Raw genomic sequence first — 27017 nt, 5'->3', positions numbered from 1 at the left:
CATGATCGGATATGTATCATGATACCTTAATCATGATCCGATACGTATCATGATACCTTAATCATGATCCGATACGTATCATGATACCTTAATCATGATCCGATACGTATCATGATACTTGCATGTGCTCTTATCTGGGATGCGTAAGTCATCTTTTTCATGGACAGGATGACCAAATACCTGGCACACTGATGATTTACAGTTGGCAGTGTCAAGTATGGCTCAAAGGAAAATATGTATGTTTTCACTATTAACTTTCACTACTGATAAGTGTCTAGTGGAACAGTTAATAAAGCAAACATTTAAGGTCACAATTGATATTTTTTACTTAGAGTGAGACTGTGATGGATACTTTTATCGAGAAGGAAAAGATCGCGATCCACTGGTGCATCATTGTATCGTCCCACCACTACTAGTCTAACACTTTGACAAAACATTCTAAAGAGCCATGAAACATGCATTGTGACGATCACCTCGTGACGGAGCACGTGCAACAGCAGCAGAAAACACAATCAACTCTCCATTCCTGACAAATAACAGCACGCAAACAATAGAATGTCACGGATGTGTTTTAATAACAACATAATTGTCAGTTAATACTAATATTAGAATACTCATGCTGACACAAATTACAAGTAGTGACTAGTTTTGCCCATGTTTGGACTTTGTATTTATAGCTGTAATATACAGGCAGAAATAAAATTCAACTCGACTAGTTTTCAGCCAATTCAAGTTTCTATTAGCCTCTGTGCTTTTTGATTCTGTGTCATTCACTGAGATTTATATCTTCATAGATATCATTTTTATTCCTGTTTAACTGAGAATGTGTTGTCTGTGTTCAGGCCAGGTTGTGTTTGACGCACTGGGTCAGGCTGACATCCAGGGGACCCACTCCATCACCCAGGCCCTCACTGACGGACTTGTCGCCCTCGGCAGTCAGAGCAATGTATGTTACATCATCTCACCATCAGTATCTCACCATCAGTATCTCACCATCAATACCTCATGAATACCTCACCATCAATACCTCACCATCAGTATCTCACCATCAATATCTCACCATCAATACCTCATGAATACCTCACCATCAATACCTCACCATCAATACCTCACCATCAATACCTCACCATCAATAGCTTACCATCAATAGCTCACCATCAGTATCTCACCATCAGTATCTCACCATCAATACCTCATCATCAATACCTCACCATCAATACCTCACCATCAACACCTCACCATCAGTATCTCACCATCAGTATCTCACCACCTCACCATCAATACCTCACCATCAATACCTCACCATCAATAGCTTACCATCAATACCTCACCATCAATACCTCACCCTGTATCAATGTCTTAGCTTAATTCAAATCTGGTTCCAGCTCCCCAGCTGGCATTTGCTTGTGTTGACCGAACAAACTTTCTGTTGATATTTATCAAGCTTTACTATGGATTTTCATATATTTTTTTACATCATACATCTAAAAGTATTGTTTAAAAAAACAACTTATTTGCATATCAGTGTTATTGAATCTATATTTATTTTACAAAAATCTTGTCACATTTGATACACAACGTTATTATGTCACTCTAATGTTTGTTTGAAAAATGTTTAAATGCTTTTAAAGTTTTGAGAACCAAGCAGTGTTTGAAACTAAGTGGGGTTGTTGAGGTCTTCGGTGGTATTTGAATCTTGCTACCCCTGACTCATTAATACAGCAGTACACACTGCTTATATTGCTTATCAATTTTGAGAGTAGACTGAGTTATTTTCAATATCTTGTATTGTATAAGATGTTTAAGAGTTTCTTCCAGCCATACTAACAAATAAATCTTCGCATATTTCTGACACACTGCAGACATTTTCAGATGACCAAGGTTCCAGCTTGATGGATTGCACTGTGTCAGTTGATGGGTTGTAAAGTGACACTTGTCATCCATGCTTGTAGGTTCATCCTCTGGAGTTTCTGGGTCAGTTTCTTCTCGAGCAGGCAGGGGTCACTGAGATCTCCATGACAACAAGGGCTGATAACCTAAGACAGGTAAGTATTATTTTTTTAAGTATAATTACTGTTCTAGTGGTATAGAGTCTGCCAGCAGAGCAGAAGGCAGGCAGTTAGATCCCTGGCTGGATCATACCAGATGATGTTAAAAGATTGTACTTGTTGTTACCCTGCCTGGACTGGTCTGCTTCGAGTCAGTATAATGTGTCAGAGTGGGGTTATTCATGTTAAAGACCGCCTCCGTGGTCTAGTGGTAGAGCGGAAGGTCTGGGGCTCAATCCCCGGCCGCGTCATACCAAAAGACGTTCAAAGATGGTACTTGTTGTTACCCTGTCTGGCGCTCGGCATTAAGGGGCTAAATCAAGGACTGGTCGGCTCGGAGTCAGTATACTGTGTCGGAGTGGGGTATTCATGTTAAACTGTGGCATGGTATCTCAGTGAGCTAGCACTATAAATCAGCATCAGTCAGGACTAGTACAGGCAGCCACACAAACACACACATGTACATGCACGTCGCTATATAAGTGCAATAATCTTGGACGCGACGTTAAACCCCATTTCACTTCACCTCACCTGTTCATGTTAAACTCCTCAAGGTATATCAGAAGGCTAGCTCTATACAACCGGGGTTAGTCCTGACTAGTACACCGCTGGAACAGCATTCAATTCTCACTTTTCAGTTTCTGATTTCGTGCATAATTCCAACAACTGCTTGTTGTGCAGACACGGCAGACAGAGCGTCAGGGTCGGGACAACATCCCAGGGCGCGAGGGAGGCGGGGCCGACTCCTCCCTGGACCGTGAGGTGGAACACATCACCAGCGACCACTCCCAGCAGGAGGAGGAGGAGGAGGAGGAGGACCGCAGGGAGAGAGGTGTGTGGAGAGTTGGTTGTGGTAGAGTAGGTGAGGGAATGTTGTTTGACCTTACAGTCCGCAATATTCCAGATACAGCATGGGTGCCTAAAGGCATGGGTCCTGTGATTAGTGGATCATGACATGGGTCCTGTGGTGGGTGGATCACAACATGGGTCCTGTGGTGGGTGGATCATGACCTGGTCCCTGTGGTGGGCGGATCATGACATGGGTCCTGTGGTGGGTGGATCACGACATGGGTCCTGTGGTGGGCGGATCATGACCTGGTCCCTGTGATGAGTGGATCATGACCTGGTCCTTGTGAGAGTGGATCATGACATGGCTCCTTTGATGAGTAGATCATGACCTGGTCCCTGTGATGGGTTGATCATGACCTGGTCCATGTGGTGAGTGGATCATGACATGGGTCCTGTGATGATTGGATCATGACCTGGTCCCTGTGGTGGGTGGATCATGACCTTGTCCATGTGGTGAATGGATCATGACATGGGTCCTGTGATGAATGGACCATGACCTGGTCCCTGTGGTGGGTGGATCATGACCTGGTCCCTGTGGTGGGTGGATCATGACGTGGGTCCTGTGATGAATGGATCATGACCTGGTCCCTTTGATGAGTGGATCATGACCTGGTCCCAGCGGTGAGTGGATCATTACATGGGTCCTGTGGTGGGTGGATCACGCCATGGGTCCTGTGGTGGGTGGATCATGACATGGGTCCTGTGATGAGTGGATCATGACATGGGTCCTGTGATGATTGGATCATGACCTGGTCCCTGTGGTTAGTGGATCATGACCTGGTCCCTGTGGTGGGTGGATCATGACTTGGTCCCTGTGGTGGGTGGATCATGACGTGGGTCCTGTGATGAATGGATCATGACCTGGTCCCAGCGGTGAGTGGATCATTACATGGGTCCTGTGGTGGGTGGATCACGCCATGGGTCCTGTGGTGGGTGGATCATGACATGGGTCCTGTGATGAGTGGATCATGACATGGGTCCTGTGATGAGTGGATCATGACCTGGTCCCTGTGGTTAGTGGATCATGACCTGGTCCCTGTGGTGGGTGGATCATGACTTGGTCCCTGTGGTGGGTGGATCATGACCTGGTCCCTGTGATGAGTGGATCATGACCTGGTCCCTGTGATGAGTGGATCATGACCTGATCCATGTAGTGGGTGGATTATGACCTGGTCCCTTTGATGAGTGGATCATGACCTGGTCCCTGTGATGGGTGGATCATGACCTGGTCCCTGTGATAGGTGGATCATGACCTGGTCCCTGTGATGGGTGGATCATGACCTGGTCCCTGTGAAGTGTGGATCATGACCTGCTCCCTGTGATTGCTGGATCATGACCTGGTCCCTTTGATGAGTGGATTATGACCTGGTCCCTGTGATGAGTGGATCATGACCTGGTCCCTGTGGTGAGTGGATCATGACCTGGTCCCTGTGATGAGTGGATCATGACCTGGTCCCTTTGATAAGTGGATCATGACCTGGTCCCTGTGGTTAGTGGAACATGACCTGATCCCTGTGGTGGGTGGATCATGACCTGGTCCCTGTGATGAGTGGATCATGACGTGGGTCCTGTGATGAGTGGATCATGACGTGGGTCCTGTGATGATTGGATCATGACCTGGTCCCTGTGGTTAGTGGATCATGACCTGGTCCCTGTGGTTAGTGGATCATGACCTGGTCCCTGTGATGAGTGGATCATGACGTGGGTCCTGTGATGAAGGGATCATGACCTGGTCCCTGTGGTGGATCATGACCTGGTCCCTGTGATAAGTGGATCATGACATTGTTCATGAGAAAATGGCCTAGCACTTGACGAGTACAAAAGTATTTATTTGTATGCATTTCAACTTTAGCTCCTGCAAGTGTAATTGAAGACTCCTGGATGTAATGTGTTGTGTGTCTGTATGCAGAATTATGTATGTTGGGGATCAGTTAAAGTGTGATACAATATTGAGATCTATACATTTCTAGATGTAACAGATCATGAGATTGGGAGATCTATATCACCTGATGTGGATGTAAAGTGTAGCTGACATCGTGGCTTTTGTTACAGATGACCTGCAGATGGACTCAGCGGAGAAGTATGACAGTCAGGAGAAGATTTCCAAGGACGAGAAGAACATGCTGAGGCAACAGGCAGTGAGCAACACAACGATGGAGAGGAAGACCGTCACCCTCAAGACACAGGACCTCAGGAACAAGTTTGGCACCATGACGACCGGCACCCTCCGAGCAACCAAGTCCCAGCGGCTGGTAAGGCCTCTCTCTGTAATGTGTCCATGTCCCAGTGCCTAGTAGGTCCTCTCTCAGTAATGTGTGGTCCCAGTGGCTGGTAGGTCCTCTCTCTGTAATGTGTGGTCCCAGTGGCTGGTAGGTCCTCTCTCTGTAATGTGTGGTCCCACTTTTAGGGCCTCTCTCTGTAATGTGTGGTCCCAGTGGCTGGTAGGTCCTCTCTCTGTAATGTGTGGTCCCACTTTTAGGGCCTCTCTCTGTAATGTGTGGTCCCACTTTTAGGGCCTCTCTCTGTAATGTGCCCATGTCTCAGTGGCTGGTAGGGCCTCTCTCTGTAATGTGTGGTCCAAGTGGCTGGTGGGGCCTCTCTCTGGCAGTGGCTGAGACAATCGCATTTTTTGTGATTTTCATGATTTACAGTGAATATGTGATATCCTACAGTATGTATCCCACTTTCTCTGTCCAGACATCCCAGCAGTTTACTGAGCACCCCGAGAAGCGGACTCCGATAGCTTTTGAGATCCTCACCAGTGAGATGGAGTACAACCGCATGTTGAGGGCTGTCCGAGATGTGTACTACAAGCCTCTCAAGTCCGCTCTCACTGCCAACAGGTGACACCATGTTTCAATGATTGCATGAAGAATGAATGAACAGTAAAAACAAAGATCCGTGGATTTTTTCCAAATCATCTTTAACCGCGGACTTGGGTGGCCCTGTGGTATGAGTCAGCTACGTTCGGGTTTTAATCCCACATTGTCCCAGATTATGATCCTTGGTTTGTCATTTCATGTCCATTGTGTCAGTTTCACCATTGTGTCATCCTGCATGACATGTCATAAGATAATGGACTGAAATACTTTTTAATTCTAGGAGACCCTTGAAGATCCTTGGTAGAATAGGTCTTCAACAACCCATGCTTGTCGTAAAAGGTGACTTTGCTTGTCGTAAGAGGCAACTAACAGGATCGGGTGGTCAGGCTCGCTGACTTGGTTGAATCGATTGCATGGATTGATGCTCATGATGTCAGTCACTGGACTGTCTGATCCAGACTTGATTATTTACAGACAGCCGTCATATTTCTGGAATATTGCTGAGTGCAGCGTTAAACAAGAAACTAACAAACAAATTTAATCTAGGACAAAGGTTACTTGGTCACCTTCTCTAAGATTTCCTGTTTGTTTCGTTTTCCAGGGCGATCATCAGCAGCCAGAATCTGCATGTCATCTTCACGGACATCATGGCCATTCTCACCATCAGCAGGTAAACTCACCATCAGCAGGTAAACTCACCATCACTAGTTAAACTCACCATCACCAGGTAAACTCACCATCCCCGGGTAAACTCACCATCACCAGGTAAACTCACCATCACTAGGTAAACTCACCATCACCAGGTAAACTCACCATCACAAAGTAAACTCACCATCACTAGGTAAACTCACCATCACTCGGTAAACTCACCATCACAAAGTAAACTCACCATCACTAGGTAAACTCACCATCAACAGGTAAACTCACCATCACTAGGTAAATTCACATCACTGGGTAAACTCACCATCAACAGGTAAACTCACCATCATTGAGTAAATTCACTTAGTTTTCTCTCAACATTTAGTTTAAAGCATGCGTCACTATTTGGACAATTTTCTTGGAACAGTTGATACATTTTCACATCCTTGAATATGATATAGTAGTTGTCCATGAAAACATCTGACAACACCACTTTCAAGATGTGATATGGCTGGCGCATTCAGCAACATAGTCATGATGTTACAAACATATGATACGGTCTGCGGACCAATCAGAATACTGGGTTATATAATGCTGACAGAATGATGCTTGGACAAAGGGCTGGGACGAGTCCAAATTTACTGCCCGCATACCCGACCGCCTATTACCCGACCGCCTATTACCCGACCGCCTATTACCCGTCCGCCTATTACCCGACCGCCTATTACCCGACCGCCTATTACCCGACCGCCTATTACCCGACCGCCTATTACCCGTCCGCCTATTACCCGTCCGCCTATTACCCGACCGCCTATTACCCGACCGCCTATTACCCGACCCTACCCGGATACCCATTGCAAGTCGGGAACAAAATGTCTGATTGGGAATTGTTTTACCACAGCCCTGGCTAAAACTATTTAGCTACATGTATCAAACAATCAGATCGTGCGTTCACTGAAGTTGACTGAAGCTTTATCTTTACTCAAACATGTAGAAGAAAGAAATGCGAACATTAGCGACTTGTAGTGTAACCACTGAGCTATAGTAAGTTTTTGTCATTAAACAATATCTCATGTGACTAACCACGGGTCAGGGTAGTCCTGTGGGTACCCAGGTCCTACTCAGGACCCACACGACCAGAGTACCTGAGTTACCTGTCCCAGCCTTATTGGATGACTACGTAGTTTTCGTTGATGGTTTGTCCCTCTGAGTATCACAAGTTGCCATGGTGATGATGCAGTTGCTGACTTGAGCTTGAAACATCTTTCTGTTCCAGACAGCTGACTGAGGATCTGAAGAACCGGCTGGCAGACTGGACGTACCAGCATACATGCATCGGCGACATCTTCGTCAAGTTCTGCTTACAGCTCAAGGCATACACCAACTTCATCAACAATAACGAAGTCATCCTCCGTGCAATTGAGCGCTGCAAGGAGAATACGCCAGCATTCCGCGCGTACCTCCTTCGCCACCAGCACCTCCCCGAGACCAAGATGCTGACGTGAGTGACACAAGACATTTTGATTCATGTCCGGGACAATGGAGGAAAGACTACAATCATGATTTATTAAATCTAGCTGTCTGATTGGCCTATCACTGGAAGTGTTTGTGTAGGAAGTAAGAATGTCAGAAAATATGTATTGTATATACTTTTGATACACAATGTGGGTGTTTGACACACGATAGGGAATGACAGAGATGCTTGCTCGTTAAATGAACAGTCAATGACAAATGTGTGAAAATGTAATTATTCAAGCATTAGAAATTGTCCTGTAGCAGCGTTAGAAATTGGCACTAGTCATACTTCTTGTCAAACTGCGCAATGGTTAAGGTATCATAAGGTCTAGTAGAAATTTGTCATTTTTAAGGGTTTTGCTATAAGTTATCGTTATTAGGACTTGTGGACTATATTGTTAAGTTTCTACCGCAGGATTCACTTGTAGAAGTGAGAGTGTGTAAAGTTCAATGGTGGAAATAATACAACAGGTGATTACAGAACTGTACAATTGAAGAATAAGGGAGTTGGGTGTATTGTCGCCATGAACAATATTCCAGTTACATCATGGTGTGTCAACTTAAAGTGTCAACAGCCGGGTGTACAGAACTGTCAAGCCGTTACACCCTTTGGTTTCGTTACACCCTGTACACCCCACAATTGATACATGTATTTCTGGTGTCCAGTGCATTGTCTTCCTCCCCCTCTTCCTCTTCCTCCTTCAGGACCGCCTCCGTGGTCTAGTGGTAGAGCATCAGCCCGGAGAGCGAAAGGTCACGGTTCAATCCGCGGCCACACCATACCAAAAGATGTTAAAAGATAGTACTTGTTCTTACCCTGCCTGGCGCTCGGCATTAAGGGACTGAAACAAGGACTGGTCGGCTCGGAGTATACTGTGTCTGAGTGATATTCATGTTAAACTGCGGCATGGTGTGTCAGTGTGCTAGCACTATAAAATCGGTCTAAAGAATTAGTCCAGACTAGTACAAGCGGCCACACTCACACACGTTCATGCATGTTATAGAAATGCAATAATCTTGGAACAGGATCTTAAACCTCATTTCACCTCACTCCTTCCGACTTCAGCCTCCAGGAGCTCCTGCTGCAGCCAAGTCGTCGCATCTCGGAGTATGTCACTCTGCTCAGCTGGTTCGAACTCCACACGCCACGCAACCATGCTGACCGCGAGGACCTGGCCAATGCCATTGCCACCATGCGGGAGCTGGATCGCGGCATCAAGGAGGTGAGTTACTGAAGCCATACAGAACAACTTGCCCCGCCGACTGTGGTCCTTCTAACGTACATGGAGTGTGTGAGTGAGTGAGTGAAGTTTGTTTCATTCTCCTGTCGCCAATATTCACGCTGTAACATGCATTCCAACCTTCGACGACTGTGTATCCCTGATGATCTATATTGTTAGCTGTGATACACACCGTCGATGACACGCTATCAACCAAGTCACCTAGTCTGACCACCTGATCCATTAAGTCACGTCTTAGGCATTAAAAAATACAAGAATTGGTTCTCATGCAATGACTTGAAATTATAGAGTGGGCGGCGGTGGTTTCTTCTTTTTTCTTTCGCTTGTTCAAAATAGTATGTAACCAAATAAATAGTATCAACCTGGGAAAGGTCCTCCCTAAATAAACAAGCATTCAAACTTCTATTGCCGCATGACAATATCAAAGCAGTGCACATGTAAAGGGAAGTAACTGTGTGCTATATTGGATCGCATTGTTTTTAAGTATAAGGATTTTTGTTTTTAAATTAAATGGACACAAAAATTATGTTGGGTGGTTCCTGAGAACTAAGACTATTATTTTTTTTAGCCAAGGTTGCTGAAGATCATTTGTTTCCCAGAGTCCCAACAGAGGGGATATCAGTGCTTGTATGGTGTGTTCTGCGACTGAGTGTTCTTTGTTTCAGTGCAAGCGCCGTGTACAGAGGGAGCGACAACTTGTCACGCTGCAGAAGAGAATCATCAACTGTCCGGTAGGTCTTGGTGGCACACGTCACAAATCAAGTGAAGTTAAGTAACGTCAGTTGGGCAGAGTCCTTGGCTACTTGACTCCTGAGAGTTTCTAAGGCTTCGGTCCTGCCCCACACTGAAGCACATGTAACACATGTCACGTCTCCTTGTGCAAGCGACTTTGTTCTTAATATGCCTCTGTTCCCCCAGCAGTGAATGGGTACCCGGTAGGATGAGAAGGCAATGTTGTTAATTTTCGAGCGCCTAATAGGCAGCTTGGGTTGCTTACTCCCCAGGGAGCTGAGAATGATTCTTGAGTGCACAATGATCCAGTAACCAGGGTAATAACAGCGCTTTGAGCAGGCCCTTGAGTGGCGTGGAAATATGGGCAATAAAAATAGCCTATTTTTGTTATCGTTATTGTTATTATCATTTTATCTCATCACACATGGCAGCCACACATATACATGTAGCCTGAGAGAAAGTCACTTGGTTATGTTTCATTGCATCTTCCAGAGGCAAGTGAGTTAACTGACTATAAAAGTCCAGTTTCCACCCTTGTCGAAGTAGGCTGGTATGATGGAGTTACATTTTGTCTGGAGTAACATGTCTATGCATAGTCCAATCAAAATCGTGCACTGAAATTGAAATCCAGTTTGTAAACTGTCGTGCAGATTTCATTCAATTGTAGGATTTGCAAAGCATGTGCACCGCCAACTCGTTGTCAGCAGATATTTTCCAAATCTTTTCATATCTTTAATCAAGGTGCTCAAGTGATTTGATGCATTTCACGATGTAAGACCCGTTTTATCACAATATAGATCTTGATTATCGATCAGATTGTCCTGACTGGGCGCCACCATTTTGTGTGAAACAAACGCAAGTGATATGAAAAGTGGAATCTGATTGGTCCATAGGAGAGGCTTAGAAGGGACATAACTGGTAATAGCCACTGGTTAGCACTAAGATTGAGCCCAGGAATTCCAGCCTAGTTTGGCAAGGGTGGAAACTGGACTTTTAAAGTCAGTTAACTCTCTTCACTCCTACCTCAGCTTTGTGAAAGCAACAAACTATGCATGCATGCATCAGTAGACCAAGAAAATAAAGATACCTGTAGTCTGACTTGATGTATGCATGATGTAATTCTGTGTTGCTGACATATTAATCAGTTCAATGTAAAATAACCAGATGAGTTAGACTTCAAAAAATAAAAGAATTGGTTGTCAGGCAATGGCTTTTTTTAAATATTGTGAGGGTTTTTTATTATACATATTGGTTGTTCAAGCTAGTTTGTAACCAAATTTTGTTTACAATAATTTCGGTGAAATCATGTTGCTCTTAACTATCGTTTGGCATTTCACTGCCAGGGTCGTGTGTTCGAGACGCGAAAAATTTAAAGAATTTTTAAAAAATTGTGAAAATGGAAATAAAAACAAAAAAAGCAGCAGACTTTATGATAATGCAGGTAGTGCCTAAGAACCAAGACTATTATTATTTTTAGCCTTACAGTGTTCATCGTGCACTGGACAAGTTTTGAACTAACTACACTGACTGTGATTATGAAGATATTGTCTGTTTCAGGCACTTCTGGAAGCCAACCGCTACCTCATCAAACACCAGGATGTGGCGCACCTCAAACCCCCAGCAGAGGACTCTGTCGTGCCAGAACTTAGGTGAGCGCCATTTTAGGAACTTTAGACAGGAACTGTGTCAGTGTGTGGATATTTTTTATAACCAGTCTGCCCAGAGGGTGGAGGGTTGTGGTTTGATCCCTGGCTGATCCAACTGGTCACCTTGGAGACAGGATGATGTGTCTGAGTAGGGTTTCCCTGTTAAACTGCGACATGGTATCTCTGTGAGCGAGGGCTGTAAAGTGCTGGCATATATCTAGATCAGTACAGGAAGACAAGCATGTCTCTGTATGAGTGAAATAATCTTGAATGACACATTAGAGCCTATTTCATCCCACCTACCAGTCAACAACATTAGTCATAGCAGCCGGTGGATGAGTTCAGGACTGACGAGCTATTGGTTGATGGCATGAGCGACCAGTGCCGTAAAGCACGAGAAAGCTGTCTTGGAATTGGCTAATGTCGACTTTCTGTCGGTCATTCCATTGTTCGGTCATAGTTTGCGAAAAGTCGGTCTAACGTGACCTGTAATGTGACGTCCTCAGATCTTTATTAATCTGGAGTGAGGACTAAGATCTGACTTGGAGATTGAGTGAGTCACATCTCTGTACATGTCACCTGGGACATGGCCCTCAGGTGGTAAATCTGAGAGAAACTCTTGTTGAAAATAGGAAATAAAGGGAGATAATTACTAGGGTACTCCCAAGGTATTTTATGGCACTTCATTCTGTGAAGGACAGCAGCACTGCAGTGACAAGGCGTGCGTTCTGATGAAACTTTATTACATTTCTACTGACAAACCAGATAGAAGTAACTTCATTGCAGGGTAGCAGCCTTTTCTTTAGTGCGAAAAAGTGTGCTTTGACAGTGTCAGAATCATTTTGTTCAAAAGTCGAAGTAAAACAGAGAAAGTTGTGTAACACTGTAGTAAGCACTATTTACAGGAGACATCCCTGACCTCGTCCCCTGTCAGTTCTCTCCTGATCAGTACAGGTAGCGGTTATGTTCTCTGTAGGGGGAGAGAACATTTATCATATAACCAAGGAACTAAGAACTAAATATGGAGAGTTGCATTTTTTTCCTCTGTACTGTCCAGGGTACAGGCTGAAGAACTGCCATTTCTGTGGCCTTCTTTATAAAGAACAAGTTTGTCATTTAACGCCACACTCAAGAAAATTCCAGCTCTCTGACGGCACATCTGGACCAGACAATCAGGTGATGCAAATTACGTTCTGCACTGTTAGGGTTCCAGTGACACCATCAATCAAGTCCCTTCTTACAATCAGCATAGGTTCCTTGGATGGATTCTTAGCCCAGAATCCCTATGGAGTATAATGATCAAATAAGCAGCAAATAATATAATAGAAGGACTAGAATGCCTATCTCAACCCCCATCACCCCTCATCAACAACTTCATAACCCCACACAACCCCTCATCAACAACTCCATAACCCCAATCAACCCCTCGTCAACAACCCCATAACCCCACCCAACCCCTCGTCAACAACTCCATAACCCCACCCAACCCCTCGGCAACTACTCCATAACCCCACACAACCCCTCGTCAACAACTCCATAACCCCACCCAACCCCTCGTCAACAACTCCATAACCCCACCCAACCCCTCGTCAACTACTCCATAACCCCACACAACCCCTCGTCAACTACTCCATAACCCCACACAACCCCTCGTCAACAACTCCATAACCCCACACAACCCCTCGTCAACAACTCCATAACACCACCTAACCCCTCGTCAGCTACTCCATAACCCCACCCAACCCCTCGTCAACAACTCCATAACCCCACCCAACCTCTCGTCAACTATTCCATAACCCCACCCAACCCCTCGTCAACAACTCCATAACCCCACCCAACCCCTCGTCAACTACTCCATAACCCCACCCAAACCCTCGTCAACTACTCCATAACCCCACACAACCCCTTGTCAACAACTCCATAACCCAACTCCTCGTCAATAACTCCATAACCCCACCCAACCCCTCGTCAACTACTCCATAACCCCACGTCAACTACTCCATAACCCCACCCAACCCCTCGTCAACTACTCCATAACCCCACGTCAACTACTCCATAACCCCACCCAACCCCTCGTCAACTACTCCATAACCCCACGTCAACTACTCCATAACCCCACCCAACCCCTCAACAACTCCATAACCCCACCCAACCCCTCATCAACAACTCAATAACCCCACCCAACCTCTCATCAACAACCTCATAGCCCAACCCAAACACTCATCAATAACCCCACCCAACCCCTCATCAACAACTCCATAACCCCACCCAACCCCTCGTCAACTACTCCATAACCCCACCCAACCCCTTGTCAACTACTCCATAACCCCACACAACCCCTCGTCAACTACTCAATAACCCCACGTCAACTACTCCATAACCCCACCCAACCCCTCGTCAACTACTCCATAACCCCACCCAACCCCTCATCAACTACACCATAACCCCACGTCAACTACTCCATAACCCCACCCAACCCCTCGTCAGCTACTCCATAACCCCACGTCAACTACTCCATAACCCCACCCAACCCCTCGTCAACTACTCCATAACCCCACCCAACCCCTCGTCAGCTACTCCATAACCCCACGTCAACTACTCCATAACCCCACCCAACCCCTCGTCAGCTACTCCATAACCCCACGTCAACTACTCCATAACCCCACCCAACCCCTCGTCAACAACTCCATAACCCCACCCAACCCCTCATCAACAACTCAATAACCCCACCCACCATCTCATCAACAACCTCATAGCCCAACCCAAACACTCATCAATAACCCCACCCAACCCCTCATCAACAACTCCATAACCCCACCCAACCCCTCGTCAACAACTCCATAACCCCACCCAACCCCTCATCAACAACCCATAACCCAACCCCAAATCAATTCATACCATCAAGTCTATGCTATGATAAGAAAACAAAAGAGGTATAAGGGTAGTCTCAAAAAACAAAACTGGGAAGTAAAAGGATATTAGACAGCTTTGATACTGGGTGATTAGGCGTATAATGTACAAGCTTTATGAGCAGAAGGTAACCCTGACTTGTAGTAGAATTTGGGAGGAATCAAAGATACAATTAATGTTTCCCAGACTGCACTCACTAGTGCTTTCCAAGAGATGGGATACACTGCACATGGCGATGACCGAGCACTTTTCAGGGGAAAATATTCCATCCTGTCTATGAGGTCAAATTATCTCCGAACCATTCATAACTATCACAGTCAGGGTGTCCAGATAATTTGCCTTGATGAATCATTCCACTGACTACGTGTGGCTGTCGGCAGATGGACAAAAAGCACTCATGGTACCATCAGGTAAATTGTTTTGCCCACTGCAACCTATGATATGGGGCTTGTTGATAGATGCGTGCTAGTTTTCGTGGCGAAAAAGAAAACTGGTGATTTTCATAAGGAAATTATAGGAGGTGATGTGTTTATAGACTGGTTGGAACATCAGCTATTACCCATTTTAAACAACCCCAGTGTCATTGTCATGGATATGCCAGTTAATATAACGTCTGGGAATCAGATACTGTCGTCCCAACCATGAGTTGAAGGCGACCATACAGGAATATATGACATTGTCGACTTCAGACGATATGAAACAAAAGTTCAACTCATGGAGAAAATTTGGCTCAACAAGAACCCAGTAAAGTACAAGACATACGTGCTGGCGGCACAACGCGGTCACGTTGTCTTACGTACGGCAGTCAGACATTGTGAGCTCAACCCTGTTGTGCCCATCTTGGTTAAGTGTAACGAGTTCGTAGCAAGACATAACATTACATTCAAAAGCACATCAGCGGAGATAATTGCTACCTCAAGAAACCATCTGTAGAACAACAAATACTTCTGGTTTCCAAAACCGCAACTGTCCAATACTCATACCGTTTCATAGCTCTTAACTAGTCCATCATGTTTCCAAGCAAATATAATGCAGTACATATCCTAAATTGCTACCCAATCAACAACGCATGTCAATTAAGCACAATAACAGCAATATTTTGAGACCACCTCCAACTCGGTGACATTTTCACCTGGGAGAATGCACAGGACGGTGTGAGGTCATCACCTCGGGACAGGTGTTAGGTAATTACCTCAGGTTATATATATCTATAGGCCGTTTCATACATGCATGACAACACACAAATATTTTTTTAAGTTTATCATCATTTCACCTGTAAAAGTACATTTAAGAGTAATCACAATGTCAGTTAGCACAGGCTAGATAAGGTCAATTCACGTTATTTTGATATACCGTATTCGACGTAATAAGCGCCCCACTCTAATAAGCGCCCACAGCAATATTGGCTAGTGAACAATCCCAATTAGCACCCCTTCCAATTGATCAATGTACACAAGACTTATTTATTCGTGTATAATACGCACTTGTGTGTAATATGCATCCTTAATAATGGGCAATTAAATTCTGGAAATATATAATATGTATAATACGCACAGAAGTTTCGTTTGTATCATTTCAGGCTGTCAGCATAAACCACGAAATTAACAATCTTTCCAATAACATTTTATTCTAATAAGAACCCCCTATTTCTAATTTTGAGAGCGCCCTGGGCGCATATTGCGTCGATTACGGTCTGCTCTTTTTATAGTCCTATGACTCGTATTTATTATGTGAAGCCAGAAAAGCAGTTTTCTAGGATTTCCGCCAGTACTTTATTTAACACTGTCTTATTACCTCACTTGTCTGAGCATGGGCATTTCTGCTTGGATCACCGACCCACAAGTTCAATAAAACAGGCACTTCCAACGCCCACGTGTGAATAGGCTAATGAACATCTCTTGGCTATTTCAAGGCGATCAATACCCGGGATATGTCTGGACGAAGCAGTCCTTGGGGTAGGGAGACTTTCTACATCCTGTGTTGCCAGTCTTCACAGTAGCCACTAATCTGGTGTCTATCAGAGGGTCTCATCTCGTCTAGCTAGCAGCCAGTATAGACCCGACTGTCACAATCTATAAACGCCTGTGCTTGTTTGATGGGAAATTGACCACCAAATGTGTCTCTGTTTAGTTAAACTGCTGTCGAACTCTTTGAAATGATATTGCACTGATAAAGAAGTCTTCGGTATTCAAACAACTATATTAATGTTATTTGTTAGGACTATCATTGAAGTTAACCGTGCATTTGTGCAGCGTGTCCCTCATGTGTACATTTGATAGATAGCCATCTTTGTTTGATGAAGACATCGATGCACTCAGAACTTTCTTCTTCCCAAATTCTAATTAAATAAAAGTACATCCAAGAAAACCTATTCCATAAGAAAACTGTTTGCCGGCAGGGATTTACCTCAACCTGATAAGAAGATATAATCGGCCCTAAGTCTGCAGTAATTGTCAGTAAATATTCCCAAATGGGACTTAAGCATTTCCCAATTCATCCTGTTATATTTGTAACTAATGTTACATTTCACTGATAACAGGACCAATATTGAGGGAGAGGATTTATTGTTGAGTTTTACATTATGGTATTTAAATGTTCAAGTTCAATGTTAGAATACTTCTGAATTAATATAGGAAAATAAGAACTTTAAAAAAAAAAATGTTGTTTGACTATTTCAACAAAATTTGAACACAATAAATAATTCCCAATTTGCCAGCCAAGGGCATTTAATTTTGAATCTCTAGATTTAATGTTTAACTCCAATTTGGAAATTTGTGCTGACATCTGCTGCAGAACTGGGGTATCGGTCTCTGAAAAGGCGTAGATAAATCCCTGTTCACAGTGATTGGATTAGCCTCAATCATCTACATGCTGCCTAGATATGGCTGGACAACATTCAGCTTTGGTGTTGAGCAACATCCACTCACACACTTGTGTCCTGTTGTAATATAACCCCATAACCCCACCTCTCAACAAATCCATAACCTCACCTCATCAACTACCCCATAACCTAATAACCCCTCCCCACCTCTCAACAACTACCTTATAACCCCACCCCAACTCTCATCAACAACCCCATAACACCACCCCACCTCTCAACAACTACCTTATAACCCCACCCCAACTCTCATAACAACCCCATAACACCACCCCACCTCTCATCAATAACCCCACCCCACCTCTCATCAACTACCTTATAACCCCACCCCAACTCTCATTAACAACCCCATAACACCACCCCACCTCTCATCAATAACCCCACCCCACCTCTCATCAACCCTGCATGCTGAGGTATGTGGTGTGAAGAATGTACGATTGTGATGTGCGTATTGACCAGGTAATCATCACATCTGTATTCACCATTCCTGGTCAATACCAGTTACCATCATTCTGCTCAATCTGCCAGCCACTTGCTCCATCTGGAATATCTTGGGAGTAAATGGTTTGACACTTTGTCAGTTGAATGATTCATTGCAGTCCAGCCATTTTCTTTGCACAGCAGGCTGCACAGTATGCCATATTGGCGCTGTAATGTTCTCAAAACGGGTGTTATGCGATTCAAAAGAACTCTTAAATGTTTTTTTTTCATCTGATTTTTGTGTTTCAGTGTTGAGGGAATATTACTGAAACCTCTTTGGGCCATTTGTTTTTTTCTTGAAATTTCAAGATAATAAGTTGAAATTTTAGGATTATAACTTGAAATTTCAAGATACTATGTTAAAATGTCAAGTTATAATCCTAAAATTTCACGATATTGATCTTGTAATTTCAAGATATTAACCTGAATTTTCAAGTTACTAACTCATTCCGAGGTTGCTCATTATCTTGAAATTTCAAGAATTTTTTTTAAAAAGCAAATGGCCCTAAAAGGCTTCCGTAGAATATAGCATTGTGTACATAGTCATCGTAAAATGCTTGTCGTCAAAGTATGTGATAAATGTCATGAGTGAAATGTGCAAAACGTTAGGCAAGACAATAAGTTGATATGTTGATGTCCGTTGTAATAATGATGTGCAATAACAATTTTTTTAAATTGATCATCTTGCATTTTTATTTTCTCCATTAATCCACTTTTTTTTAAAGAAATAACAACTCATCATTATAAATGTGTTTTACTAAATTTATGTATGATTTAAGACATGGTTTTATTCCTTGACATTTGAGAACTATCAATTGTTGTACATCATCTCAAGTTTCATCGTTTTTTTATCGGTGTATCATAGGCTATTGTATCTCCGTGGTACAGATTTTCGGACGCTTAAGAAATGCACAGTTTTCTCTCTAATCACATGAACAAACGTAAAACATCCCATTCACTTTTAAGAGACAATTTTCTCTTAAACACAAGCCATCATCTGAGTATTTACAAAGTCTGTGATTTTAAACACCCCGTTATAGCACAAGAAAGCGCGATAAACATGGCCGTCCGAAAACGTATGACGTCCTAAACCTGTGATCAGATGGTATATATGTCAACACATTGTTCGAGTAAATGCTTTCACCACAGTCTGCTGGCCGAAAAGTTCTAATCTTAGCTGTGAAAGACCCGTACCAAGTCGATGGTTTTCATTTATTTCTCCACATAGTCCCCTTCCAGGTTTACACACTTTTGCCAGCAATGCTGCAAGGTCTGGATGCCGGTCAAGAAGAAATTTTCTTCAGCCACCATAAAAAAAGTCATTCACAGCGGAAATGACGTCATCGTTACTAGGAAAATGGCAACCGGCTAGTTCCTTTTTAACTTTGGGAAATAGATGGAAGTCTGACGGAGCCAAATCGGGTGAAAAAAAGTGGGATGGTCAATGAGTTCGAAGCCACAATCATGGATCGCTGACATGGCAACCACCGATTTGTGAACAGGAGCATTGTCTTGGTGGATCAGGACTCCTTTAGTGAGCTGAAATTTTAACAGGCCATGATATGACAGATCCACTCACTCACTCATTCACTCATTCACTCGACCTGTGAAGTTCCTGGTAGAGAATAGGACTTGGTCTTCAGTAACCCATGCCTGTCTAAGAGATGACCAACAGGAACATGTGGTCAGACTCACTGACTTGCATGTCATCATATCCCAATTGCATAATCGATACGCATGATGTCAATCACTGAATTGCCTGGTCCAGACTCAATTATTTACAGACCACAGTCATGTAGCTGGAATATTGCTGAGTAAAGCGTTTACAAACACTCACTCACTCGTGCAACCAGCATGAAAGAATCAAATCCACTTACAGACTCAACCACTGTTTTTTCTGCTCCGGAAAAATCCTGTTCACATTGGAGATGTGTTAGCGTTATTCCTGGTGTTTGTGATAGTGTCTGTGTTGTTACTGCTTTTTGTGATGGTGTGTTTCTGTGTTACTGTTGTTGCTTGTGATGGTGTGTCTGTGTTAATGTTGTTGTTTGTGATGGTGTGTCTGTGTTACTGTTGTTGCTTGTGATGGTGTGTCTGTGTTAATGTTGTTTGTGATGGTCTGCCTGTTACTGCTGTTGTTAGTGATGGTGTGTGTCTGTGTTACTGTTGTTGCTTGTGATGGTGTGTCTGTGTAAATGTTGTTTGTGATGGTCAGTCTGTTACTGTTGTTGCTTGTGTTAATGTTGCTTGTGATGGTGTGTCTGTGTTAATGTTGTTTGTGATGGTCTGTCTGTTACTGTTGTTGCTTGTGTTAATGTTGCTTGTGATGGTGTGTCTGTGTTAATGTTGTTTGTGATGGTCTGTCTGTTACTGCTGTTTGTTATGGTGTGTGTCTGTGTTACTGTTGTTGCTTGTGTTAATGTTGTTTGTGATGGTCTGTCTGTTACTGCTGTTGTTAGTGATGGTGTGTGTCTGTGTTACTGTTGTTGCTTGTGATGGTGTGTCTGTGTAAATGTTGTTTGTGATGGTCAGTCTGTTACTGTTGTTGCTTGTGTTAATGTTGTTTGTGATGGTCTGTCTGTTACTGCTGTTGTTAGTGATGGTGTGTGTCTGTGTTACTGTTGTTGCTTGTGATGGTGTGTCTGTGTTAATGTTGTTTGTGATGGTCTGTCTGTGTTAATGTTGCTTGTGATGGTGTGTCTGTGTTAATGTTGCTTGTGATGGTGTGTCTGTGTTACTGTTGTTTGTGATGGTGTGTCTGTGTTAATGTTGTTTGTGATGGTCTGTCTGTTACTGCTGTTGTTAGTGATGGTGTGTGTCTGTGTTACTGTTGTTGCTTGTGATGGTGTGTCTGTGTTAATGTTGTTTGTGATGGTCTGTCTGTGTTAATGTTGCTTGTGATGGTGTGTCTGTGTTAATGTTGCTTGTGATGGTGTGTCTGTGTTACTGTTGTTTGTGATGGTGTGTCTGTGTTAATGTTGCTTGTGATGGTGTGTCTGTGTTAATGTTGCTTGTGATGGTGTGTCTGTGTTAATGTTGCTTGTGATGGTGTGTCTGTGTTACTGTTGTTGCTTGTGATGGTGTGTCTGTGTTAATGTTGCTTGTGATGGTGTGTCTGTGTTAATGTTGTTTGTGATGGTCTGTCTGTGTTAATGTTGCTTGTGATGGTGTGTCTGTGTTAATGTTGCTTGTGATGGTGTGTCTGTGTTAATGTTGCTTGTGATGGTGTGTCTGTGTTAATGTTGCTTGTGATGGTGTGTCTGTGTTACTGTTGTTGTTTGTAATGGTGTGTCTGTGTTACTACTGTTGTTTGTGATGGTGTGTCTGTGTAAATGTTGTTTGTGATGGTCTGTCTGTTACTGTTGTTGCTTGTGTTAATGTTGCTTGTGATGGTGTGTCTGTGTTAATGTTGCTTGTGATGGTGTGTCTGTGTTAATGTTGTTGTTTGTAATGGTGTGTCTGTGTTACTACTGTTGTTTGTGATGGTCTGTCTGTTAGTACTGTTGTTTGTGATGGATGTGTCGCCGTTGTTGCTATTGTTTGTGATGGTGTGTCTGTTAGTACTGTTGTTTGTGATGGGTGTGTCACCGTTGTTGCTGTTGTATGTGATGAAGTGTTGTCTGTGTTGCAGAGCGTACCAGCACACGCAGATGCTCGGCCTGTACCTGTACAACGACGCCCTGGTGGTGACACGACGCACATCCAAGCACTTCCCGTTCTCCCGCGCAGTGGAGTACACATACAAGTTTGAAGCCAGCGTGGGACTGACTCGCCTTTCCGTCACGGAAATCCCCGACTCCAAATGTGAGTACACATTACGGTTCCTGCATGTTCTCAGCATCAGTTTTATCACACACCGCTGTCAATTCTGTTGACGAAATCTGGATTTATTGATTTTTTTCACAGATTCCTGGACTTCCCCGCTTTTTCTGATTTCCCCACAGATTCATCGGCATGTGTGAAGATGCTACGTTTAGTGTCATTAGTTACACAGTTTGGGATGAGAGTCGCCAGTACAAATTGTCGTGAGATATGCAGTGATCAGTGTCTCACCAAGCTCTCGAAAACTGCGAGTCAACATGACTCACTGCAGATTTTCCATGCGTCATGAGCACGGCTCAGAAAGTAAAGCATCAGTTAGCAAGGTATGCTGACAACAAAAAATAACTTCATGTCGAAAGTTCTTATTTCAGTCTGTGTGTTTTACAGAATGAAAGGCAAAATCAACATCAGTGACCTTCTGTTCAATGAAACATTGTGATGAAATTTCTCTTACAGTTACAGTTCCTTGGATCTTTATTTAGGAACTAGTACAGACTGATAAAAATATGCTTCATCAAATATTACTTATTAAAATATGATTTGATGAAAAACACATCAAATATGGGTCGTGTGGAGAAAAAACATTTGACTCCAATTGATATCTTTTGCTCTGTGTATGTTTTTTTCTAAAACTTAAAAAAAAAGTTATTTCAAAGGATCATCATGAATCCGCATAGCAGATTCTTACAAAAGTTAGCACGTTGTTTTTTCGATTCATACTTCAATGAACCGGAAAAAATCCACAGTCAATCCTGATAATTAAAATCGACAACGAAAATGTATGTTATCTACAACGGGTAACCAAAAACAGTTGTATATATCAAAGCAGACAAAAATGACGAGATTGATAAACATTCCAGGTGTAGGAATACATACTGTGGTGTGACATAAATCAGGTGATTGTTTAATTTATGCACATAACTTGACACGCCACAGTGTCAGTAGCCAATCAACAGAGAGTAGGATCAAAACAAAGTTCATAGGACCTATCAATCAAGACAAAAGGCGAGAAGAACTGCAACAGTCAGACTGTAATGAACCAGAACAAATATGTCCGGGAGTAGGCGGCTGTTACCGCCTGATTCAAACATAAGTTCCCTGGGAAGTCGAAGAAATTTGTGGAACCCAGGCTCGTGGAATAAAAAACACTCGAGCGAGCCTGTGTGTTTGCTGTTTCATTCCTTCTCGGCCTTCAGTCTCAAAGGGTAGTTTGGACAATGAATATGCATGAATGTAGCAAAATGTCCTGTGCATGACGATACACGTGAGCAGAAAGGAAATTGCCTCGACTGTAATATAGGGATTCCCTTATATTCTGCTTCGGTGGGCGTGGCTTACTTTTTTACATTCATTGAGAAATGAATGCAATAACACGTACCAATTCAGCTAATCAATATGCAGGAGTTACAATGAACAATGAAAATTTAATTATACACAAATAAATACAGTATATAAAGTGACACAATCAGCCATTGTCTTGTGTTTAGTGTGGCCCAACGTGTATGGTCAGGATTTTGTGTGTACTCTTGCACTGATATGTTGTGTTTTTGTGTCACTGTGCAGTAACTACTCTCAACTACTTGCTTGTTGTGTGTTCCTTTATCCCTTGTATCCTGTGTTAAATTGCCAACACATTGTGATGTGTCGTTGGGTTTTTGGACCCAAGCCGTTCTGACCTAATCAAGATGAATCATAGATTTGCAAAAGTGTCAAGGTCTGAATTACTATTTCCCATTACATATGCTAGGAATTATTTGCAACGCTCTGGATAAAAATAGCCAGAAATTGAGATTATGTAATGCCAGCAGATTGCAAAGTTAGTTTTTCAAGTGTGGTTTGAAGTCCGAAGGTTGTCATGACATTTGCAGGATCCTTCTTTGCACTTTTGAGTGTATTCCAAATATTTCCGTATCATGAGGGGATCTGTCACGTGATTGGCTGACGCTGACTTAAGCTCTAAATCTGTGGAAAAAAATCTATAATTTGTTAGAAATCCTTATGTTGTTATTCATAGGTACTTTAACATGTTTAACAAAGACTCCTAGCAGTAATGCTAATCTATGCATTAAAGCCTAAGTGAAGCACTGGTCACTTCTTGTTTGTTTGTTTGTTTAACGGCACACTCAGCAATATTCCAGCTATATGACAGCGGTCTGTAAATAATCATGTCTGGACCAGAGAATCCAATAATTGACATCATGAGCATCGAGCCAAGTAATTGGGGTACGACAAACATAGTCGCCTTAAACGGCAAGCAGTGGTTGCTGAAGACCTATTCTACCCCAAATCTTCATGGGTCACTAGTCACTTCTACAAAGACGTAACATTAGCTATAACTGTTTACTGATAAACCATTAACATTATTGTACTGACATTCCTAGCAGAAATATTGGCCTCGGAGCAAGTCTAGATTAAACCCTGTATACTGGAAATATACATACAGCAATCAGGAGAAAAAAAAATTTATAGCACAAAGAATTTTGTCTTTCTCTGCATGATATGGAAGCAGAAGAAGTATATTTTAGTATAAAGGCCACAGGCAATATACAATATAGATACATGTATTATGTACAAAGTGATGGTACAATATCAAGAGGTACAGAGTGCAATTAAAGTACATTAGAATGTAAATGACATTGTGTGTTCATAGCTTTCGGCCATGGGAGCTGTGCCAATTTACACTTGTCAGAGGGGTACACAAAGTACGTGATCTAGACTACCAGTTGTCGGACTTTCATTTTTGTGGAAGCCTCGGTGGCTGAGTGGGTTGGATTGCTGACTTGGTGTGCTGGCGATTAGGTGCCTCACTCTGGCAGTGTGAGTTTGAATCCCAGACGGGACTCAACCCCCAAAAGTACGAGAATCTGTACTTTCCAAATAAAGTGTTATCCCAAATATAACATTTGTTACATTTGACCACTTTCTCAATGGCAGTGTGTGTTCACAAATTAGAATTATAATACTAAAGAATGTAAAGATAGGGCATCTTTAATGTATTTAGCACATAATGACAAGGTTTCAATGTTAGAAGTTTGTAGCAAAGTTCTGAGGGAGTAATGATTTTTTAATTTATTGTTGGGAAAATATGTGTGTCTTAAAATATCATAAGTCGGTCATACTAACAAAACATGTAACTCATCTTCTATGATATTTTTACAAAAAGGATAAAACCTAAGGTTTTTAGGTACCCCCTCCCACTTACCTATATGTTTCATAATTTGTAATTCTCCAAATCTTGATAATGTTAAAAATCTCCTTTGGTCTCTTTGGTGTATATGAAGCAAATCTGGCTCCATATGCATCATATGCGTCGCTGGTGATGGTTACCAGAGTCCTGGAAGGAGAGGTAATTTAGCCGATCCTCAACTTCACCTGGAATTCTGATCATGTCGACTATGTTGGCACTAGTTGACACCAGAGAGGACAAACATGGACACAGTTACCTCCCTTAGACGTGACAGGTTTTATGGTGTTAGTGGTTGACAGTCAATGCCTATCAAGCTGTCATTGAAGAATGAATTACGACTATCTGGGTGTTCAGTCAGATAGAGTAGCCTCCCCTAGACCACCCAATTCAGTCAGGTTGCATTTTTGTGAGATCAGCTGATTTTAGAGTTTTCTTGCCGAGTCATTCCTTGGATAAAGCGAGATTGCTGCCATGAGTCAGACCAACATGGGCATTGATTTATCAACCTCTGTGACTCACTGCAGCTCGTATCTCGGATAGTTTTATCACAAACACCTACCTGACTGTAATTCTGATGATAAACAGCACCAACAGCCCATGCTGGAATAGCACAGCTCGACCCACCTTACTGGGCTTGTTAGGCATTTTCATAAAACTACATGCAGACTTTGTGTCTTGTTACTGGGGTTGTTTGATGTAACTTGTGTCTTGTTACAGGGTGTATTGGATTAACTTGTGTCTTGTTACAGGGTGTATGGGATGTAACATATGTCTTGTTACAGGGGATATGGGATGTAACTTGTGTCTTGTTACAGGGGACATTGGATGTAACTTGTGTCTTGTTACAGGGGATATGGGATGTAACGTGTCTTGTTACAGGGGATATGGGATGTAACGTGTCTTGTTACAGGGGATATTGGATGTAACTTGTGTCTTGTTACAGGGGATATTGGATGTAACTTGTGTCTTGTTACAGGGGATATGGGATGTAACTTGTGTCTTGTTACCGGTGATATTGGATGTAACTTGTGTCTTGTTACAGGGGATATGGGATGTAACTTGTGTCTTGTTACAGGGGATATTGGATGTAACTTGTGTCTTGTTACAGGGGATATTGGATGTAACTTGTGTCTTGTTACAGGGTGTATGGGATGTAACTTGTGTCTTGTTACCGGTGATATTGGATGTAACTTGTGTCTTGTTACAGGGGATATTGGATGTAACTTGTGACTTGTTACAGGGGATATTGGATGTAACTTGTGTCTTGTTACAGAGGATATTGGATGTAACTTGTGTCTTGTTACAGGTGATATTGGATGTAACTTATGGTCTTTTTAAGGGGGATATTGGATGTAACTTGTGTCTTGTTACAGGGTGTATGGGATGTAACTTGTGTCTTGTTACCGGTGATATTGGATGTAACTTGTGTCTTGTTACAGGGGAATTTGGATGTAACTTGTGTCTTGTTACAGGGGATATTGGATGTAACTTGTGTCTTGTTACCGGTGATATGGGATGTAACTTGTGTCTTGTTACAGGGGATATTGGATGTAACTTGTGTCTTGTTGCGAGGGATATTGGATGTAACTTGTGTCTTGTTACCGGTGATATGGGATGTAACTTGTGTCTTGTTACAGGGGATATTGGATGTAACTTGTGTCTTGTTGCGAGGGATATTGGATGTAACTTGTGTCTTGTTACAGGGGATATTGGATATAACTTGTGTCTTGTTACAGGGGATATTGGATGTAACTTGTGTCTTGTTACAGGGGATATTGGATGTAAGTTGTGTCTTGTTACAGGGGATATTGGATGTAACTTGTGTCTTGTTACAGGGGCTATGAGATGTAACTTGTGTCTTGTTACAGGGGATATTGGATGTAACTTGTGTCTTGTTACAGGGGCTATGAGATGTAACTTGTGTCTTGTTACAGGGGATATTGGATGTAACTTGTGTCTTGTTACAGGGTATATTGGATGTAACTTGTGTCTTGTTACAGGGGATATTGGATGTAACTTGTGTCTTGTTACAGGGGATATTGGATGTAACTTGTGTCTTGTTACAGGGGCTATGAGATGTAACTTGTGTCTTCTTACAGGGGATATTGGATGTAACTTGTGTCTTGTTACAGGGGCTATGAGATGTAACTTGTGTCTTGTTACAGGGTATATTGGATGTAACTTGTGTCTTGTTACAGGGTATATTGGATGTAACTTGTGTCTTGTTACAGGGGATATGGGATGTAAC

At 42.8% G+C, this 27017-nt stretch overlaps 1 protein-coding gene across 1 annotated transcript in view; it reads left to right on the top strand.

The window, feature by feature from the left end:
• Positions 1-27017, top strand: part of LOC139474744 (epithelial cell-transforming sequence 2 oncogene-like) — a 68866-nt gene that overhangs the window by 20405 nt on the left and 21444 nt on the right. The window contains exons 14-24 of the mRNA XM_071257862.1: positions 843-946; positions 1953-2045; positions 2730-2880; positions 4950-5149; positions 5595-5740; positions 6321-6389; positions 7635-7859; positions 8940-9096; positions 9780-9845; positions 11404-11495; positions 21392-21564. Coding sequence (XP_071113963.1) covers positions 843-946; positions 1953-2045; positions 2730-2880; positions 4950-5149; positions 5595-5740; positions 6321-6389; positions 7635-7859; positions 8940-9096; positions 9780-9845; positions 11404-11495; positions 21392-21564 — 1476 coding nt within the window. The remainder of the gene's footprint in view (positions 1-842; positions 947-1952; positions 2046-2729; positions 2881-4949; positions 5150-5594; positions 5741-6320; positions 6390-7634; positions 7860-8939; positions 9097-9779; positions 9846-11403; positions 11496-21391; positions 21565-27017) is intronic.

Source organism: Haliotis cracherodii, unplaced genomic scaffold, assembly GCF_022045235.1.
Source record: "Haliotis cracherodii isolate W230 unplaced genomic scaffold, xgHalCrac1.p SCAF_3, whole genome shotgun sequence".
NCBI classification, from domain to species: domain Eukaryota; kingdom Metazoa; phylum Mollusca; class Gastropoda; order Lepetellida; family Haliotidae; genus Haliotis; species Haliotis cracherodii.
The sequence above is the reverse complement of the archived record's forward strand: the minus strand, read 5'-3'. Positions and strand labels throughout refer to the sequence as shown.